At 41.3% G+C, this 22,489-nt stretch overlaps 1 protein-coding gene across 2 annotated transcripts in view; it reads right to left on the bottom strand.

Annotated features, from left to right (window-relative positions):
* Positions 1-22,489, bottom strand: part of nf1a (neurofibromin 1a) — a 309,684-nt gene that overhangs the window by 78,497 nt on the left and 208,698 nt on the right. For both annotated transcript variants that reach the window (XM_047391263.1, XM_047391264.1), the window contains exon 34: positions 20,688-20,798. In XM_047391263.1, coding sequence (XP_047247219.1) covers positions 20,688-20,798 — 111 coding nt within the window. The remainder of the gene's footprint in view (positions 1-20,687; positions 20,799-22,489) is intronic.

A 22,489-nucleotide genomic window follows, 5' to 3' on the forward strand; every position in this document is an offset into this window, starting at 1 on the left:
GAAAACATTTTAATGGCATGGATCAGATATCCATTTTAAGCATCATTTTATACAGAACAAACAAGTATAATTTATGTGGGCAACAGCATATAAGTTCATGCAAGCCTAAAATGGGGTCCTTTCATACTGTATCAAGTGCCACCAAGGATCTCTATGAGGCATCCACCTTTGGTGCTCTATCTGTGTCTAAACAAGATACCTGATGAGAAAATAAATTGTCCACTCCAATCTTCCTTTTTTGTTTTTTCAATATTTTTTTAGAGGCCTTTATTTTGACATTTTCCGACAGTAGGCAGACAGAAAAGAGGGGGAGAGAGAGGGGTAAAACATCCGGCAAAGGCCTCCAGGTCCGGGACTCGAACCAAGGCCGGCCTCTTCGAGGACTGTAGCCTTTATACATGGGTCGCGCGCTTAACCCCTACACCACCAGCGCTGCACCCACTTTCTGTAAAAACTCTGCTCTTCCATTTGCTATAGAGGTATGGGAACATATTTATTTTGCCGTTGAAAAAGTAAAATTTACATGAAGAGCTCTACCTCGTTGTAGTTGCTTCGTTGTTTCAGGTCAACAAAAAAGAGCTGACATGTTTTCTGTGTTCATAAAAATGCACCAATGCTTAGGTAAATCACACAAGAACAGGTGTTTCACGTACATGTATAATGGCAAAGATGGTAATATTTTGTAGTGGCTCCCCATCCGTGTACACTGGTGCATGCCTACCGACAAAGGGGGACAACAAGTTAATGGAAGACAGGGGTCAGAACTGGGACCTCCAACAAACAAAGTTTTGTCAAGATTTCTTTTTCAAATTAGGACTTGAGAAAAAAAAAACGCAGACGTGTTTACTTTAGATAAATGTTTTAATTGGTGTTTTTATTGTTGTCCTTGTAGTAGTGGTCAAGAACAACTTCTGACAGCTCAAGTGAAAGGGTAAAATAGTCAGCTTAAATCTGCTGCACAGAAAAGAAGAGAGTATTTTAAAATAGATGGGTACAATGATGAACAAGTGCATGGTGTGAGGATAAACTGGGCAGAAAGGTCAAATCCAGAACAACCGGCCAACTATAATTTTAACATCCATTTTTTTTTTATGGATGTTAAAAAAATGCATGTTAAAAAATGTAATTATCTTCATTAGCTTGTCTTTATAAGTATAGAAAAAGCAAAACTTAATTATTAAAATAGTTTACATGTAGATCTGTCAGTTAGGAAAAGACTTTCTCTTTCCACCTGCCCTGGGCCTGATCTTCAAAAAGTTTGCATGTACAAAACCACACGCAATCCTGTTTGCATCCGCAAAGCTGATCTACAAATGAGGTGCTAATTGGATTGCATGTGTAAAATCAGTGGAACAGCAAGGCAAAGGCCTTCATGAATATGCAAAACTTATGGTAATCACCCAAACATGGACATTTTTGGGGAAGGGGATATGGAAATGTAATCCCTTACCACCACCGCCTGCAATGCGATTTTTCAAACATGAAACAGATTGCGTGTGCAGTTTTTTCTTCTAGATTTAGCCCGTTTGAAATACAAGTGCTAACTGGGACGCAAAAATGTCTTCTGTCACTGTGGTGAGGAGGCGGCACAGATAAAATGACAGACGATGGAGACAAAGAATCTTCTATACATGTGTCAACAGATTTGGGTTGTCAATAATAAAAATAATAAAAATAGATGAGAATAGAGGATTCTATGTAGGATTATCTAAACTCAGATTTGGAGCCAATTACAAACAGAAGCCATGACATAACTCCTATAATAAAACTCATTGAAACACTTTCTTGCATCTGGATCATTCCAGAACAACTTAAACTCAGCATTCTGCATGCATAATTACGCACTCAGAAACGCCCAGCACAAATAAACAGATTGAAGAAATAATCTTTTCAGGGCAGAGGCTGAGATGACAAACCTGCTGCTGTGAATGGCGACGACAAAAGTTTACTAACTGTAACAGTCCACAAAACCTGGGGCAGAATGGAACAGAAGGAAAAAATCAGCAACTGGATCATTCATAATGATGCAGCTCAACAACTCCTGCATGTTGAAAGCAACACAGCAGAGAGGATCTGTTTGCGTTTCCTCTTGTTCCACTGCGGGCAGTAGCTGCCAGTCAGAAGCACACGCAATTTCCTCACTTAAATAGGGCAGTCTGCACCTCTTTTGCACCTGTTATCCATTGCACAAGCAATCTTTTAAAATCGCACGCAAAATGCCCACTTATAGTGTGTATCACATGCAATTTTTATTTTGTACAAGCATTTAGCGCCCCTATTTGAGATCTTGAAGATCAGGCCCACAGTGGGTAATGAGTGTGATAGCTTAAAAAAGCAACCAAACAATCTGACTGGGAAAAGCAAAACAAACTAGTTCCTTTTATACAAGGTCATTGCTTGCTTTCATCCATTTTGCCCGAGACGTTTTAAACTCTCTAAACAATCTTAGATAAAATGCAAGTTTTTCCATTTTATATCACAATGGCCAAAGGATCCTTGTTCAGCCATTGCTTTGTTATTTTCTTTTAACTGGCACGGAGAAGTATTTTCAGAAAGCCATACCTGCAATAGCCACTGCACACTGCCCAGCAGAGGCCCCCCCGCTGGAACCCAGTGCCCCACCGAAGCCAAGGAACGAAATTCTAAAAAATCTGTATGATCCTGAGAGAGCCGAAATGCCAGACCCGGAACAATTGACCCCCAAGACCTGACTCCTAACCCCAGCCCAGACCCCAACCAAAAGGCCCGCTCCTCCTCCCGGCTTTCAACCCCAGATGGCAAACAGCAAATGGGGGTGTGGAAAGACCCGAAGCTTACCTTTTCCCATTCAGATGTGGTGTTGATGCGTGTTGTTGTAAAGTGCATAAATAAACAGGTGAGAAAGATCACATATTGAAATGTATTTTAATAAAAATTTTGTCTACAACTTGTTCTAAGCAGTAAAAATATCTTTCCTCTAAATGTTATTTACTGGTCCAGTAAATGGTCAATGGTACACTTTAATGTTGCTTCAAGGAGCAGTTTAGTTTTTTGGTGAGAAAGGATCGACATGTTCAACTCAAAGTCAGGAACTTAGTCTATATGTTAAAAGCTGTTTGCCATCTAAAGGAGATGAAGCCACTGCCAACATGTATATGGTCACAAATAAGGATTTATTTAGATATTAAATTATTCATTTAAATATGTATTATAACTAGTATCTGCAAAAGTTTGATATGTAAGCACATTTTTCACTAGAGTTTACTGATATACACTGCTCAAAAAAATAAATGAAACACTCAAATAACACATCCTAGATCTGAATGAATGAAATATTCTCATTGAATACTTAGTTCTGTACAAAGTTGAATGTGCTGAAAACAAAATCACAAAAATCATCAATGGAAATCCAATTTATTAACCAATGGAGGCCTGGATTTGGAGTCACACACAAAATAGTGGAAAAACACACTATAGGCTGATCCAACTTTGATGTAATGTCCTTAAAACAAGTCACAATGAGGCTCAGTATTGTGTGTGGCTTCCACGTGCCTGTATGACCTCCCTACAACGCCTGGGCATGCTCCTGATGAGACGGCAGATGGTCTCCTGAGGGATCTCCTCCCAGACTTGGACTAAAGCATCCGCCAACTCCTGGACAGTCTGTGGTGCAACGTGACGTTGGTGGATGGAGCGAGACATGATGTCCCAGATGTGCGCAATCGGATTCAGGTCTGGGGAACGGGCGGGCCAGTCCATAGCTTCAATGTCTTCATATTGCAGGAAACGCTGACTCACTCAAGCCACATGAGATCTAGCATTGTCCTGCATTAGGAGGAACCCAGGGCCAACCGCACCAGCATATGGTCTCACAAGGGGTGTGAGGATCTCATCTCGGTACCTAATGGCAGTCAGGCTACCTCTGGTGAGCACATGGAGAGCCGTGCGGCCCTCCAAAGAAATGCCACCCCACACCATTACTGACCCACTGTCAAACCAGTCCTGCTGAAGGATGTTGTAGGCAGCAGATCACTCTCCACAGTGTCTCCAGACTCTGTCACGTCTGTCACATGTGCTCAGTGTGAACCTGCTTTCATCTGTGAAGAGCACAGGGTGCCAGAGGAGAATTTGCCAGTCCTGATGTTCTCTGGCAAATGCCAAGCGTCCTGCACGGTGTTGGGCTGTGAACACAACCCCCATTTGTGGACGTCAGGCCCTCATACCATCTTCATGGAGTCGGTTTCTAACCGTTTGTGCAGACACATGCACATTTGTGGCCTGCTGGAGGTCATTTTGCAGGGCTCTGGCAGTGCTCCTCCTGTTCATCCTTGCACAAAGGTGGAGGTAGCAGTCCTGCTGCTGGGTTGTTGCCCTCCTACAGCCTCCTCCACGTCTCCTGGTGTACTGGCCTGCCTCCTGGTAGCGCCTCCAGGCTCTGGACACTACACTGACAGACATAGCAAACCTTCTTGCCACAGCTCGCATTGATGTGCCATCCTGGATGAGCTGCACTACCTGAGCCACTTGTGTGGGTTGTAGAGTCCGTCTCATGCTGCCACGAGTGTGAAAGCACCACCAACATTCAAAAGTGACCAAAACATCAGCCAGAAAGCATCGGTACTGAGAAGTGGTCTGTGGTCCCCACCTGCAGAACCACTCCTTTATTGAGTGTGTCTTGCTAATCGCCAAAGATTTCCCCCTGTTGTCTATTCTATTTGCACAACAGCTGTGAAATTGATTGTCAATCAGTGTTGCTTCCTAAGTGGATAGTTTGATTTCACAGAAGTTTGATTTACTTGGAGTTATATTGTGTTGTTTAAGTGTTCCCTTTATTTTTTTGAGCAGTGTATTTTGCCATATCAACACAACCTTTATGGTGCATGACCTGCTTATTTAAATACTCTAAGGCTGAGTGGACTGGCTCTTTGCTGTATTCCGGTCTCCCTCTTTCTGCCCCTGCCTAACCACCACATACAGGTCCTTCTCAAAATATTAGCATATTGTGATAAAGTTCATTATTTTCCATAATGTCATGATGAAAATTTAACATTCATATATTTTAGATTCATTGCACACTAACTGAAATATTTCAGGTCTTTTATTGTCTTAATAAGGAGGATTTTGGCATACAGCTGTCCAGAAGGCCACTATTGACACCCTCAAGCAAGAGGGTAAGACACAGAAAGAAATTTCTGAACGAATAGGCTGTTCCCAGAGTGCTGTATCAAGGCACCTCAGTTGGAAGTCTGTGGGAAGGAAAAAGTGTGGCAGAAAACGTTGCACAACGAGAAGAGGTGACCGGACCCTGAGGAAGATTGTGGAGAAGGGCCGATTCCAGACCTTGGGGGACCTGCGGAAGCAGTGAACTGAGTCTGGAGTAGAAACATCCAGAGCCACCGTGCACAGGCGTGTGCAGGAAATGGGCTACAAGTGCCGCATTCCCCAGGTCAAGCCACTTTTGAACCAGAAACAGCGGCAGAAGCGCCTGACCTGGGCTACAGAGAAGCAGCACTGGACTGTTGCTCAGTGGTCCAAAGTACTTTTTCGGATGAAAGCAAATTCTGCATGTCATTCGGAAATCAAGGTGCCAGAGTCTGGAGGAAGACTGGGGAGAAGGAAATGCCAAAATGCCAGAAGTCCAGTGTCAAGTACCCACAGTCAGTGATGGTCTGGGGTGCCGTGTCAGCTGCTGGTGTTGGTCCACTGTGTTTTATCAAGGGCAGGGTCAATGCAGCTAGCTATCAGGAGATGTTGGAGCACTTCATGCTTCCATCTACTGAAGATGGAGATGAAGATTTCATTTTTCAGCACGACCTGGCACCTGCTCACAGTGCCAAAACCACTGGTAAATGGTTTACTGACCATGGTATCACTGTGCTCAATTGGCCTGCCAACTCTCCTGACCTGAACCCCATAGAGAATCTGTGGGATATTGTGAAGAGAACGTTGAGAGACTCAAGACCCAATGCTCTGGATGAGCTAAAGGCCGCTATCGAAGCATCCTGGGCCTCCATAAGACCTCAGAAGTGCCACAGGCTGATTGCCTCCATGCCACGCCGCATTGAAGCAGTCATTTCTGCCAAAGGATTCCCGACCAAGTATTGAGTGCATAACTGGACATGATTATTTGAAGGTTGACGTTCTTTTATTGGTCGGATAAAATATGCTAATTTTGTGAGATAGGAATTTTGGGTTTTCATGAGCTGTATGCCATGTATGCAATGAATCTAAAATATATGAATGTTAAATTTTCTTCATTACATTATGGAAAATAATGAACTTTATCACAATATGCTAATATTTTGAGAAGGACCTGTATTGGACTGCCATCCTGGAGTTTCCTGCATAACAGTAAACAGGACAGAAGGCAGGACTAACACGCAGCATGTGCAAAGCCAGATCACTATATTCATAGTAGCCCAGAAAAAAAGTTGAGGCTGTTATTCTAAAATGCACAAAGGAATTCGGTTGGGGCTTTACAGGCTAATATCCAGAGATGGGGCGAGATGGTGCAAACACTAAAATTACAAGGTGAGTGATCCTGGCATGATAACAAAAATTAATAGTGAGTGATTTTACGCACAAGAACATTGATGTTATAAACGGCCGAATCCTACTGAAAACAGTGTGCTCTTTTGCTTAGCCGAAGGCTTGATATTGAGCACAAAAAATGACAAACGTTATTTGCTGCCATTCAGCAATCACACAGAAAATATAAATATGAATAATATACATGAAAGTCGTATGAATAGCGGAATATCTTTCTTCATCAAGCAAATTTGCGAGTTTCTGAAAATAAAACATTCCATCTAGCAATATTAATCTAAATGTTTTGTTGCACTGCAGTATTTATTGTTGGTGTTTTACAAGGCAGAATTTAAAGGGGCATCAAATAAAAATGGTTTAACCCATGGTAGTAGGCTGTGTCTAACTAGGGTCTTAGTTGCTAACGAATCACAATTTAAACATTGCTACAATGCCTAGCAGAAGTATTCATATGTGGAAATATGCCAAAAACCTCTGTTTTCCTTTAATCTTCCAATTACAAATAACTAATATCATTGACTAATATCCCAATAAAATAATTAGCAGTTTATGGGGAATTTATGTCACAAACCAAAAAGAAGTGGTGTATACTTGTAGAAGAGATGAAAAAGGATATATGGTTTAGAAGAAATCTGAACAGTGGCATGCATTAGTTTTCAGACCCCGTGAGCAGTGGCGGATGTAGAAAATTTTACATGTTGGGGCAAAGGAGGTGCAAAAGGTCTAGGCAGGGTGGCAATGCTGGACCTCTTCATTGAAGTTCATCAATCTAAATAATATATATAGTGACAATTGGAGTGATCTGATAGAGTTTCACTGTGCTTCTGCATTGTAGGATTTGCTTTTATCATAACAAAATTATAACATAAATTCACTACATCTATAAAGCCTGGACTATTTAACTTCATAACACACCAGCAGACTTGTGCAGATATGCTATTTATTGAAATTAGAAATGTTATTCTCATATCAGCCAATTTATTTCCCAATCTGATCGAACTGATGTAACATGGTTTAACTGTGCCTCAATGCCATGATATTGATCATATAGAGCCGTCAGTGAAAGTGCAGCCCGTAAAAAAGGCAAACCCGAAACTTTTTTTAATAGTTAAAATTTTCAATAACTTGTATCATGCTTATTGTGAGCTAAACTAACAAGGAAAATATGGTAATGCTCTTAGAAATCACACGCAATTGAGTGACCGTTGTCAAACGATTAGTAACAAGTATTAATAATTACAAGTATTTTAAGGACATAAAAGTAGGGAGGCCTCTGGGGGGGGCAAGGGTATATAGCAGGGGTGCAGTTGCCTCCCCGTGCACCTATGTAGATGCTCCTCTGCTCGTGAGAAATGTGACTATTTTTTAGAGTCACATTATGCAGGAATTACAGTCTATTTAAATTCAATTTGGTTGATTTATAGTTGCAAGAATTTTTGGTTGTGTCTCTACCAGCTTTCCACATAGGCTAGCTCTATAGCCTTGTTGGAGAATGATGATCAGTTTTCAAGTCTTGGCACAGATTCTCAATTAAATTTAGGTCTCAATTTTGACATAGGAATATGCTTTGATTTAAACCTTCCTATTGTAGCTCTGGTTGTATCATCCATCTTTCCATCAACTCTGACCAGCTTTACTGTCCCTACTGCAGAAAAACATTCCCACAACATGATCCTGCCATACTCATGTCTCACATTGTGGATAGTGTGTTCAAGGTGATGCATAGTGTTAGTTTTTAGCTACAGGATGCCTTCTGGCTTTGTTTCAACAATGCTTTTCTTCTTCCCACAAACAAATCGCGTTTCAGGATTACACAACTAGGAATCGTTCTATGGTTTTATCCCAACTAAGATGTGGATCTTTGCATCTTCTCCAGTGTTCTTCTCTGATTGATGCTCTCCTTTCCCAGCCTGCCAGTTTTGGCCCCTGTGTTTATTAACAAACCTCTGATGCCTTCACAGATGGACTCATACTGCGACTAAATTACACACAGTTAGGCTTGGTTTACTAATTAGGTGACTTCTAAAGGCAATTGATTATACTGGATTTTTTCTTATGGAGTACCAGAGTAAGGGAGCTGAATATACAGTTGCATCTCAAAAAAGTGGAATATCATGTCAGAAAGTAAAACTTATATTATACTGATTGATTAGACAGAGTGAAATATTTCAAGCCTTTATTTCTTGTAAGTTTGATGATTATGGCTTACAGAAAACAGAACCCAACATTAGGTGTCTTAGAATATTTGAATATTGCAAAATAGTCAAGAAACAATTCATGGTGTCATACCCTAATCAACTCCAAACACCTACAAAGGTTTCCTGGGCCTCTAAAATGTCTCTTAGTCTGGGTCAGTAGGCTGCACTATCATGGGGAAGATTGCTGCCTACACTGCTGACAAGGAGTGTTAGCCACAAAAGGTCATTGCTGAAGAAGTTCTGTATCCAATCATATTCATAGCAAGTTGAGTGGATGAAAAAAGTGTGGTAGGAAAACGTGCATCAGTAACAGAAATATCCACAGTTTTAAGAGGATTGTCCAGCAAAATCCATCCATCCATCTATCGTCTTCCGCTTATCCAGGGTCGGGTCGCAGGGGCAGCAGCCTAAGCAGAGAGACCCAGACTCCCCTTTCACCAGCCGTCCAGGGGGATCCCAAGGTGTTCCCAGGTCAGCCGATAAAAATAGTCCCTCCAGCGTGTCCTGGGTCTACCTCTGGTCCTCCTTCCGGTGGGACGTGCCAGGAACACCTCACCAGGGAGCCGTCCAGGATGTATCCTAACCAGATGCTCAAGCCACCTCAACTGGCTCCTCTCGACGTGGAGAAGCAGCAGCTCTAATCTGAGTCTCTTCCGGATGACTGAGCTTCTCACCCTATCTCTGAGAGCCCAGACACATTTCGGCCGCTTGTATCCGTGATGCCGTTCTTTCGGTCATGGCCCAAAGCTCATGACCATAGATGAGGGTAGGAACGTAGATCGACCGGTAAATCGAGAGCTTCGCTTTTTGACTCTCTCTTCACCACGATAGACCGCTACAGCGCCCGCATCACTACTGACACACCAATCCGTCTGCTGATCTCCCGCTCCATTTTTCCCTCATTCGTGGACAAGACCCCAAGATACTTGAACTCCCCCACTTTAGGCAGGACCTCCTGTAATTCTACAGGGTAGCTTCAATACAGGTTTTAATTTAGATACTTACTTACTACTCTTATTTAAGAGATTTTTAAATTAGATGGAAAAGGATTCAAAGTGTATTCTTATTACAGAGTAATGTGACTGAACATTAACATCAAGTTGTCAGATGGAAAACAAGTGATACCTAAGCACAAACTAACAAATGAGCATAGTCATTTCTCAATAACATCTTAGTATAGTATAACATCTTAATAGAGATGATTATTTAATCTTTTGTCAGTTAACGCTGGAAAAACATGTCTCAATGACTTCATACAAGTTAATTTTCACACAAGAACATGTTTTAAAAAGATCACTGTATATTGGATTTTAGGCATACAAAACTGGTTAGTAAAATTAGTCTTTTCTGACAGCTTGCAGGGTCTTGCCAGTCGGCTTAGCCACTACAGTCACTTGCGAACCCTGGATCTCTCCTACAACCACCTTGAAAGCCTGCCTTCTGTCTTGCCACGGTCTCTGTGGGACATTAAAGCAGCATGGAACCATCTACGGTCTCTCGACAAGAAAGATACAGCTTACCACTGGAACCTTAAACGTCTTGATCTGTCACACAATTAACTAGAGAGAGTAGTTTTCATCAGCAACACACTTCTCAGTGTTAAATCTCTCAACCTCAGTCATAACAGATTTTTGACCGTTCCCACAAATATGCCGCATAACCATTCGGTTCAGATTCTGCAAGGGTCTTTGGATCAGCTTCCAAGAATGGTTAAATTGTATTTGCATGCTAACCACTTCTCCACACTGTCTGAAGGTATATTTGATAAACCGACATCACTGGAAACAATAACTCTCGGAGATAATCCCAGGGTTTGTAAAGGAGAAGAAAAACTAACAAGGATCCCTAAGTGGGCAGTGCAAACTCTCCCGACCACTGTCTTCTCGTCGAGAAAATTTGATCAATTGCATTGAGAGACCAGCTGACCAAATCCATATTTTGGAAGATGTGCAAAAAGAGGCTCCAAAAAAACGACAAGACACAGAGCTGAAGCAGGGCAGATATGGGAGGGGTGCGGGAGACAGAGAAAAAGCGTCCACCTCCACGGAGAGCAGGAAAAAGAAAGCCCTAAATGTCACTGTTTAGTTACCCGCTTCACCGAAGGTGGGGAACTTTAACCTTATTTTGACAGATAAATCACTCTTGCACGAAATAAACACAAATGCTTCTCTTAAATATACAGGTCCTTCTCAAAATATTAGCATATTGTGATAAAGTTCATTATTTTCCATAATGTCATGATGAAAATTTAACATTCATATATTTTAGATTCATTGCACACTAACTGAAATATTTCAGGTCTTTTATTGTCTTAATACGGATGATTTTGGCATACAGCTCATGAAAACCCAAAATTCCTATCTCACAAAATTAGCATATTTCATCCGACCAATAAAAGAAAAGTGTTTTTAATACAAAAAACGTCAACCTTAAAATAATCATGTCCAGTTATGCACTCAATACTTGGTCGGGAATCCTTTGGCAGAAATGACTGCTTCAGTGCGGCGTGGCATGGAGGCAATCAGCCTGTGGCACTTCTGAGGTCTTATGGAGGCCCAGGATGCTTCGATAGCGGCCTTTAGCTCATCCAGAGTATTGGGTCTTGAGTCTCTCAACGTTCTCTTCACAATATCCCATAGATTTTCTATGGGGTTCAGGTCAGGAGAGTTGGCAGGCCAATTGAGCACAGTGATACCATGGTCAGTAAACCATTTACCAGTGGTTTTGGCACTGTGAGCAGGTGCCAGGTCGTGCTGAAAAATGAAATCTTCATCTCCATAAAGCTTTTCAGCAGATGGAAGCATGAAGTGCTCCAACATCTCCTGATAGCTAGCTGCATTGACCCTGCCCTTGATAAAACACAGTGGACCAACACCAGCAGCTGACACGGCACCCCAGACCATCACTGACTGGGGTGACATCATTTCCTTCTCCCCAGTCTTCCTCCAGACTTTGGCACCTTGATTTCCGAATGACATGCAGAATTTGCTTTCATCCGAAAAAAGTACCTCGGACCACTGAGCAACAGTCCAGTGCTGCTTCTCTGTAGCCCAGGTCAGGCGCTTCTGCCGCTGTTTCTGGTTCAAAAGTGGCTTGACCTGGGGAATGCGGCCCATTTCCTGCACACGCCTGTGCAGGTGGCTCTGGATGTTTCTACTCCAGACTCAGTCCACTGCTTCCGCAGGTCCCCCAAGGTCTGGAATCGGCCCTTCTCCACAATCTTCCTCAGGGTCCGGTCACCTCTTCTCGTTGTGCAGCGTTTTCTGCCACACTTTTTCCTTCCCACAGACTTCCCACTGAGGTGCCTTGATACAGCACTCTGGGAACAGCCTATTCGTTCAGAAATTTCTTTCTGTGTCTTACCCTCTTGCTTGAGGGTGTCAATAGTGGCCTTCTGGACAGCAGTCAGGTCGGCAGTCTTACCCATGATTTGGGTTTTGAGTGATGAACCAGGCTGGGAGTTTTAAAGGCCTCAGGAATCTTTTGCAGGTGTTTAGAGTTAAGTCGTTGATTCAGATGATTAGGTTCATAGCTCGTTTAGAGACCCTTTTAATGATATGCTCATTTTGTGAGATAGGAATTTTGGGTTTTCATGAGCTGTATGCCAAAATCATCCGTATTAAGACATTAAAAGACCTGAAATATTTCAGTTAGTGTGCAATGAATCTAAAATATATGAATGTTAAATTTTCATCATGACATTATGGAAAATAATGAACTTTATAACAATATGTTAATATTTTGAGAAGGACCTGTATATGTGGAGATTTACAGAAGTCATATAGCCCTGATATACCACCATTATGGTCCAAAAACCTTCACCTAACTAACAAGCACTTTTCTACACAAAACCAGCAGTTTTATGGACAAAATGTGCAATTTGGGTTAACTAGGAAAGAGAAGTCCTCCTGGTGTGCCAATTGCCCCAAATGAACAAAGGGTCATAAAACTCTGAGGCAGGAACTCAGTGGAAAAACTCCAGTAATAAAACTGGGACAAAAGAATGGTCATGCCACGAGACCCAGACTACAGCTGCTCTGAATGGAAAAACTTTAAAAGTCCAACTTCTAAGTCCTGGCTGATTTGGAATCAGCCGGACAAAACGCGCACCTTGCTGATTGCATCCGCGCTCCGCGATTTAGCACACTTCCACAGCAAATCAAAACAGCTCAGTATAAAACACTTAAATCAGTATTGCTTGCAACAAGTTGATACCTTGATTTAACTACTGGTGATTCTAAATCACGTAAACTATGCCTCATCCTGCCCAGACCTCTAAATGCACCTATCCAATTTAATATAAAGAACGAAATTACTTTGACGTTGATTTCTTCTCTCCAAGAAGAGAGATGGGGGAGATCAACTCAATAAAAGCTCAAAAAAACAAAACATAAGCTTCTCATCTGTCCAAAACGGCAAAAATATGAAGAACTGTTTAGTCAACTGGATCACAAGGGGAAACTCGTCTCCTTGGAAATGAACCTCTGTGGGTTTCCACCCGCGATGGAGTGTCGGCAGGATCTTAAGATTTCCAGCTTTCAAGCTCTTCCAGGAATGGCTGTGTGCAGGAAAACTTCGCCTTCAAACTTTTGTCTCTCCAGATATGAACCTCCGTTGCTTCGTCCTGTGAGACACGCAGGAAATGGCAACGAAAGTTTATTTTCCGTGGGTTCTATAATCCCAGGTGATGTCAGAGCTGCGACATCTGTTGAGCTGCGCATGTCAAACTTTGCAGCCCAGACGCTCTATCCCCCAAAATGGATGACCCTGACAGGTGATATGATCCACTCTGCGAACTTTTATAAAGACTCTTGTAGCACAGCTCTGGATGTTTTGCAGCTTCTGGATATTATTTGCAGGAATCCCTTTGAGTAAAACTTTACAGTAATAGGCCTTGGAGGAGACAAAGGCATGGATTGGTTTTCAGCATTGTTGAGATTGAGAGAGAAGCAGTTTGGTGATATTTCTAAGTTTTAAATAGATGATTTATGTGGTTTTTAATTGAGATATGAGAGTCCAGTGTCACCCAGAAGTTTTGTCACTGTTGTAAAAAGGACGATGTCTTTACTAGAGATGTTTATAGTGGTGGAAGATGGTCTGACCAAGTAGGGGTACCAACTAGTATGGCTCAGATTCTGGTTGTATATACAGTGCCTTGTGAAAGTACTCGGCCCCCTTGAACTTTTCAACCTCTTGCCACATTTCATACTTCAAACATAAAGATATAAAATTCAAATTTTTTGTGAAGAATCAACAAGTGGGACACAATCGTGACGTGGAATGAAATTTATTGGATGTGTCAAACTTTTTTAACAAATAAAAAACTGAAAAGTGGGGCGTGCAATATTATTCAGCCCCTTTACTTTCAGTGCAGCAAACTCACTCCAGAAGTTCAGTGAGGATCTCTGAATGATCCAATGTTGTCCCAAATGACTGATGATGATAAATAGAATCCACCTGTGTGTAATCAAGTCTCCGTATAAATGCACCTGCTCTGTGATAGTCTCAGGGTTCTGTTCAAAGCGCAGAGAGCATCATGAAGACCAAGGAACACACCAGGCAGGTCCGAGATACTGTTGTGGAGAGGTTTAAAGCCGGATTTGGATACAAAAAGATTTCCCAAGCTTTAAACATCCCAAGGAGCACTGTGCAAGCAATCATATTGAAATGGAAAGAGTATCAGACCACTGCAAATCTACCAAGACCCGGCCGTCCCTCTAAACTTTCATCTTGAACAAGGAGAAGACTGATCAGAGATGCAGCCAAGAGGCCCATGATCACTCTGGAGGAACTGCAGAGATCTACAGCTGAGGTGGGAGAATCTGTCTATAGGACAACAATCCGTCATACACTGTACAAATCTGGCCTTTATGGAAGAGTGGCAAGAAGAAAGCCATTTCTCAAAGATATCCATAAAAAGTCTTGTTTAAAGTTTGCAACAAGCCACCTGGGAGACAAACCAAACATGTGGAAGAAGGTGCTCTGGTCAGATGAAACCAAAATCCAACTGTTTGGCCACAATGCAAAACGATATGTTTGGTGTAAAATCAACACAGCTCATCACCCTGAACACACCATCCCCAATGTCAAACATGGTGGTGGCAGCAACATGGTTTTCATCAGCAGGGACAGGGAAGATGGTCAAAATTGATGGGAAGATGGATGGGGCCAAATACAGGACCATTCTGGAAGAAAACCAGTTGGAGTCTGCAAGAGACCTGAGACTGGGACGGATATTTATCTTCCAACAAGACAATGATCCAAAACATAAAGCCAAATCTACAATGGAATGGTTCACAAATAAACGTATCCAGGTGTTGGAATGGCCAAGTCAAAGTCCAGACTTGAATCCAATCGAGCATCTGTGGGAAGAGCTGAAGACTGCTGTTCACGAACGCTCTGCATCCAACCTCACTGAGCTCCAGCTGTTTTGCAAGGAAGAATGGGCAAGAATTTCAGTCTCTCGATGTGCAAAACTGATAGAGACGTACCCCAAGCGACTCACAGCTGTAATTGCAGCAAAGGGTGGCGCTACAAAGTATTAACGCAAGGGGGCCGAATAATATTGCACGCCCCACTTTTTAGTGTTTTATTTGTTAAAAACGTTTGACACATCCAATAAATTTCATTCCACTTCACGATTGTGTCCCACTTGTTGATTCTTCACAAAAAATTTGAATTTTATATCTTTATGTTTGAAGCCTGAAATATGGCAAGAGGTTGACCAGTTCAAGGGGGCCAAGTACTTTCACAAGGCACTGTATTGAACACATACTGTTGCTGAACCCAGACCTGATCACCTGCAGCAACCCCAGATCATAGCACTGCCCCCACAGGCTTGTTCAGTTGGCACTAAGCATGATGGGTGTATTGCTTCACCTGCCTCTCTTCTTACCCCGACGTGCCCTGACATCACTCTGGAACAGGGTAAATCTGGACTCCATAGCAAATTGAAGCCTTTTTTTCCAGTTAGCCTCACTGATTAGTGGTTTTCTTAAGGCTACACAGCTGTTCAGTCCCAATCCCTTGATTTCCCTTTACATTGTACGTGTGGTGATGATCTTACTTTCACTATTAAACATAGCCCAGAGTTCTACTGTTGTTTTTCCTTGATTTGATTTCACTAAACGTTTAAGTGATCGCTGATCACGATCATTCAGGTTTTTGTTCCTCAAAGACGATGGGTCCCCACTATCCTTCAAGTTTTTATTAATGCGTTGAACAGTTCTCAACCCAATTTTGGTAGTTTCTGCAATCTCCTTAGATGTTTTCTCTGCTTGATGCATGCCAATGATTTGACCCTTCTGAAACAGAGTGACATCTTCTCCACGAGCACGGGATGTGTCTTTTGACATGTTTATTTAAGAAATGAGAAGCAACTCATTGCACCAGTTGGGGTTACATAACTTGTTGCCAGCTGAAACATAATTCCCCATGCAGCAATTATCCAATGGGCAGGTCGTACCTATTTGCTTAGTTAAATCCAGGTGGCGACTTTTTGGCCTGGCATTGTACTACACCTATTAATAGCCAAGCAAAAAATAGGCTCTGGTTTTGAAAAATGGATAATGCTGTGAGTTATAAACTATAACTTGGAATAAGTTTGAAAATGTTGAAATAAATGTTTATTTTGTAGGGTTTAAAGGCTAAAAGAATACTAGGAGTACAAAACATTTCAAATTAGTACAAAAGGTAATATCAAATAATTAGACCCGAGCAGCTAAGCACTGCGAAGGCCTATTGTAATCATGTTTATTATTACGATTCTTTTCCAAAAAGAACGCCTGTTTGGAGGCTTAAACATATTCAAAAACTCACCAAACTTCAGTGAGAATTGTCCCCTTAGTGACATTTTTGTATTTTAATGGAATTTAAAAGAGGCGTGGTCAAACATCTTAGCCCCGCCCCCAAACGTGAGATAGAGGCCGAACCGTAAGCCGTACAGATCTGAAATTTGGCACACTGGTAGAGCTCCTCAAATCAAGAAAAAAAAAGTCTCTTGGGGGTATGCCCTAAAACACACAGGAAGTCGGCCGTTTTGGATCAAAGACAAATTTTTGGCCGTTTTTCACTTTTACTCACCTCAAACATTAACGAACTCCTCCAAGGGATTTTGAGCTATCAGCTTCATATTTTGTCAATATGCAGTTAAGGCATGGGGGCAAGTAATCAAATTCGTGACTTTTCGTGTATGTTTAGGGGGCGTAGCCAGGGCATGATTTTGGCATTCGCACCCAAAGTGAAAAAACGCAATACCTTTTCCAAACAAATGCCAAATCACACCAAAGTTGGCATGAAGGATGACCTTTGGGTGCCCGATGATCCTAATATGCTGACATCATCTAAGCCCCGCCTCCTTAGACCAGGAAGTCAATTTTTTTACTGGGAAAGGTCGCTATCTGGCTGTCTACACTGAATCCGCTGTGAGGTGACTGATAACTAGGGGGATAACTTCTTTTCAAGCACAGTCACTTTTCATAAAAGGGTGTGGCCATGGTGGTGCAGCGAAGTCAGACTTGATGCCATGGCCATACGTTTGGCTCTAATTGCCACACAAATTATCTCATGTGCACTAAATTCAATATGATTGATCCTAGTCCAGTCACCAAAAGAGATCTAATGAGATATTTGGTGGACGTAGCCTAATTCTTCCACAGCGCCCCCTAGAATATTTTTAAAAAATCAGCCCAAGCCATTGACCTAGGCTTATGAAATTTGGTACACACATGTAACCTCTCAGGACCTACAAAAATGTCTCTTGGAGCTCTTGAGAATTAGAATCATGTACTTTCATGCTATTAGTTCAGTTAGCACGTATAACCATAAAACTGAGATTTAACATGTGTGAGCCTTAGGGAGAGAAGTCACAGGGTCACAGCAGGCTTCAGGCTGGAGCAAGGGTGAATCTCAGGTTAAGATGTTCCCAGCAGCTGTAAGCAGTAAATGTCGGCTGTTGGGCATGGTATAGATAATAAAGTACTACATTAGGGTTGGCTAATTTACAGCGCCGACACAGACTTCGTAATAATTCTTGGAGGGCAGGGTCACTCAGTAAGCTTTGAAGCAAAAAGGTATAAGAGGTTTTAACATTTATTGTAAGACAGAGCACTCGGAATACGGCCTTTTTTTGCTCACCGAGTCTCTCCCAGAGGGCCCTTTGGTAAACTCTTTTTTTTCTCTGTATCATTCTTTTGTATTCAATATGCATTGGGAATTATTGGACTTATCATTTACCAAATTAAACTTGTGTTAATCTTAATTTCCTGCTCTTCATCTGTTCTTTCTCACGACATCCGGACTGGGGTTTTGAGGCTGTATTATGATATCTGGTGGAATTACTTTACCTCAACAGAGCCTTGGCCCAAACCCCACAGGAAGTCAGCCATTTTGGATTGAATTTGCAATTTTGACCCCATTTTTGCCGTTTCTAGCCCTCGTATCTGAGACATGAAACCTTCTGTGATTGATCTGCCTCTGGTCCTGAACAATATTTACTGTTCAGATGCTGACATAATCGAAGCCACGCCCCCTGAGAACAGAAAGTGTCATGTTTTCTTTTTGATGGTCTATATTTGGTGTCCTTCACCTAATCAAAGTGAAACTGTCCCAAGTGACAGATAACATAATGGTCTAAGATAGAGTCCAGTACTGACTGCTTTAGCTGGAGGGTGTGGCTTTGATGGCGTGGCAAATTTTACACACACAATTCGGACAATGGGACCCCCTAACCTATTCTGTTCACACGTCTGTATTAATTTTCATTTTTAAAACTGCTCTACAGGCAGTTAAAGCGGACAATAAAAAAACAAATTAATAAAAAAAACTCAAATTAAAACAGTTAAAAAAACCTCAAGACACGTTTAACAAAGGGAAAACAAGTGGGTCTTTAGCTTTGCTTTAAAAACGTCCACAAGCATGGCTGTGTTATGTCTGGAGGAAGACTGTTCCAAAGTTTAGGTGCCCAAAAAGATAAAGTTCGCTCACCCCCAGTCTTTTTCCTGACTTAAGGAAACATCAAAAGACCAGTTCCCTAAGAACAGATGGAATGAGAAGGTACATACACCTTAAGAATATAATTTACATAAGGAGGTGCAAGTCCATGAAGAATTTTGTACATTAACAAGAACACCTTGAAGTCAGCTTGAACCTGATAAGAAACCCCAATGAAGATAGGCCAACACCGGGGTAATATTCTCATATTTCCCTGCTTTGGTAAAAATACGAGCAGCAGCATTTTTACCATCTTCAGATGTCTAAAACTTTTTTGAGGCAGTCCAGACAGTAGGGAATTACAATAGTCCATGCGAGATGTTAGAGCTCAATGAATGAGGACTTCGGCATCCTTGTTAGGATAGACCTGATCTTAGCAATTCTTCTGAGATGAAAAAAGTACACTTAAGACACCTCCTTAACGTGCTTGTCAAATACAAGAGTCTGATCAAATCAAACACCAAGGTGTTGATACTACCATTATAACTTTATATGCAGATGATGTGGCTTTGACACTGGCCAATGCCAAGCTTTCTATGCCTCCCCTGGTTCAACTCATCAATAACTATGGGCAGCTTTCTGGCTTCACAATTAATTGGGACAAAAGTCTTTCTATGCCATTGGCAGATAGACTTGACCACGTTTCTCTCTCCAGCTTGCCCTTAAAAATTGCCACCAGTCACTTTAAATATCTTGCTATTATTATCCCCAGAAACCATTGAGTCCTACTTAAATTTTCAGGATGTCGTTGATAGTATTAAAACGAAGATACATAAAAGGAAACTTTTACAACTTTTTCTAATCGGACGTGTCAATATAGTTAAATGATTGTACTTCCAAAATTTTTACACCTTTTCCAAAATATACCTAAATATATCTTTCTTATTTCAGCATTTTTTTAAAAACAATTCACTGAGTTATTTTGATTTTTAATTTGTCCTAGGCCATTCATTTAGGATCTTAAAGCAAATCAGGGCTGTTTTGAGCCTACCAGACCTTTCCATTTTTGTCCCCATAACTCAAAATCAATGTTTCTCCTGGCTTGATGGACCCTGTGTATAAACGGGGGTCAGAATTAGGTCTTCATTCTATCAAGGACCTTTATATTCACAACTGCTTTGCTTCATTCACTCAGCTTCAAAAAAAAGTTTACATTTCTCTGTGCTGATTTTTTTTGACATCTACAAATCAGGAACTTTGTTAAAATATCTTTCTCCAATCTGGATTTATCCTCAGCTCATAGTGATTTATATGAATTCTTAATAAAGTCCTACTTCCAAAAATCTAATCAGTCAATGTATTACACTTTTTAGACACATCTCATCTACAGATCATATCCAGAATTCTTGGGTTAAAGATCTGGCAGTGTAGATATCCAAGGGTTTATGGGCCAACTGATTGAAAAAGATTAAAGATTGTTCTATTATTGCCAGATTAAAACGGTTACATTTAAACTTATACATCTTTTACATTACTCTAAGACACAGTTGAGCAGTATTTTTCCGTTTACCTCTCCATTGTGTGATAAATGTAGAGCTATGGAAGCCTATAATGAGTTAATGCTCTAACGAGACATGAATTCTGTTTTAATGGCTGCTGTTGTAATCACTAAACATTGATCTGATGTGTTGCTTCTCAACTCATATGTCCTCACTCTCTCTCTGTTCTGTTGTTTTTTTGTTTCGTGATTAATAGTTTCGAATGTTCCTATAATATAAATAACTGTTCCTGACTAACTTTAAGTAGTTTCCTATGCTATGTAAGTCTACCCCAATTGACACCGAATCATAGACAAACTAAGCCTACTAAGAAAATTAGTCTGGTTAGGCAGTTTGACTGAATTAAGAATTGTAATAAAAATCGCTGAAGTCTTGTGTTTTAAGTAAGTCCTTGCATCACTTTTGCATCAACTTTACTGGTAAAAAACAACAACAACAATTTCCTTGTATAAAATCCAACAGTGGATGGTCCTACCTGCGAGACACATAGTAGAACACGGGGTTGCCAGTCTTGGACGTGCCTGCCTGGTAGAATATGTTAAGTGTCTTTAAGGCTTTAAACTCCTCCTTTTCATGAACCTGGTGCCTGTTAAACAAAAAAAACAACAAAACAAACGGTGGTTAGAATTAGTAACACTGTCTTTGCAAACTTTGTGAAACTGTTTGAGTTTTATGAGCAAGATTCCAAGAACATACTGGAGTATGAAAAGAATCTGCCTCCACTAGTCATTTCGTAACTTTTTGCCACCTGTGCCAAAATTGCACAAAGAATATGCGGCCCACAAAAATTAAATAATTTTTTAAAATAAAACTGGGTTTTTATTTTCATTTTAACCTGCTCCACAATAACACTTTTATGAAGTGAAAAAAGTAGATGGATTTTTGTTAAAAAGGTATCTGTATATCTCTACATCAAAACTTAAAAAGGGTCTCACATGTTTGTCTAAAAGGAAAGGCATACAGTTTCCTAAATTTGCTGGCCATTTTTTTTCTACTTTGTTTCTCTAGATTTCTTTAGCTATATTTAACAAGGAATAAAGGCAATGGGTCACTCGTTTTTTTAAAACCTTTGCCAACCTAATAAATGAGTGTACATACAGTACAGACCAAAGGTTTGAACACACCTCATTCAAAGAGTTGTCTTTATTTTCATGACTATGAATATTGTAGCTTCACACTGAAGGCATCAAAACTATGAATTAACACATGTGGAATTATATACTTAACAAAAAAGTGTGAAACAACTGAAAATATGTCTTATATTCTAGGTTCTTCAAAGTAGCCACCTTTTGCTTCGATTACTGCTCCACACTCTTGGCATTCTGTTGTCTGTTGATGAGCTTCAAGAGGTAGTCACCTGAAATGGTTTTCCAACAGTCTTGAAGGAGTTCCCAGAGATGCTTAGCACTTGTTGGACCTTTTGCTTTCACTCTGCGGTCCAGCTCACCCCAAACCATCTCGATTGGGTTCAGGTCCGGTGACTGTGGAGGCCAGGTCATCTGGCGCAGCACCCCATCACTCTCCTTCTTGGTCAAATAACCCTTACACAGCCTGGAGGTGTTTTTAGGGTCATTGTCCTGTTGAAAAATAAATGATGGTCCAACTAAACGCAAACCGGATGGAATAGCATGCCGTTGCAAGATGCTGTGGTAGCCATGCTGGTTCAATTTTGAATAAATCCCCAACAGTGTCACCAGCAAAGCACCCCCACACCATCACACCTCCTCCTCCATGCTTCACGGTGGGAACCAGGTATGTAGAGTCCATCCGTTCACCTCTTCTGCGCCACACAAAGACACGGTGGTTGGAACCAAAGATCTCAAACTTGGACTCATCAGATCAAAGCACAGATTTCCACTGGTCTAATGTCTATTCCTTGTGTTCTTTAGCCCAAACAAGTCTCTTCTGCTTGTTGCCTGTCCTCAGCAGTGGTTTTCTAGCAGCTATTTTACCATGAAGGCCTGATTCACACAGTCTCCTCTTAACAGTTGTTCTAGAGATGTGTCTGCTGCTAGAACTCTGTGTGGCATTGACCTGTTCTCTAATCTGAGCTGCTGTTAACCTGCGATTTCTGAGGCTGGTGACTTGGAAGAACTTATGTCCGCAGCAGAGGTGACTCTTGGTCTTCCTTTCCTGGGGCGGTCCTCATGTGAGCCAGTTTCTTTGTAGCACTTGATGGTTTTTGCGACTTCACTTGGGGAAACTTTCAAAGTTTTCCCAATTGTTTGGACTGACTGACCTTCATTTCTTAAAGTAATGATGGCCACTCGTTTTTCT

Source organism: Girardinichthys multiradiatus, chromosome 18 (genome assembly GCF_021462225.1).
Source record: "Girardinichthys multiradiatus isolate DD_20200921_A chromosome 18, DD_fGirMul_XY1, whole genome shotgun sequence".
NCBI classification, from domain to species: domain Eukaryota; kingdom Metazoa; phylum Chordata; class Actinopteri; order Cyprinodontiformes; family Goodeidae; genus Girardinichthys; species Girardinichthys multiradiatus.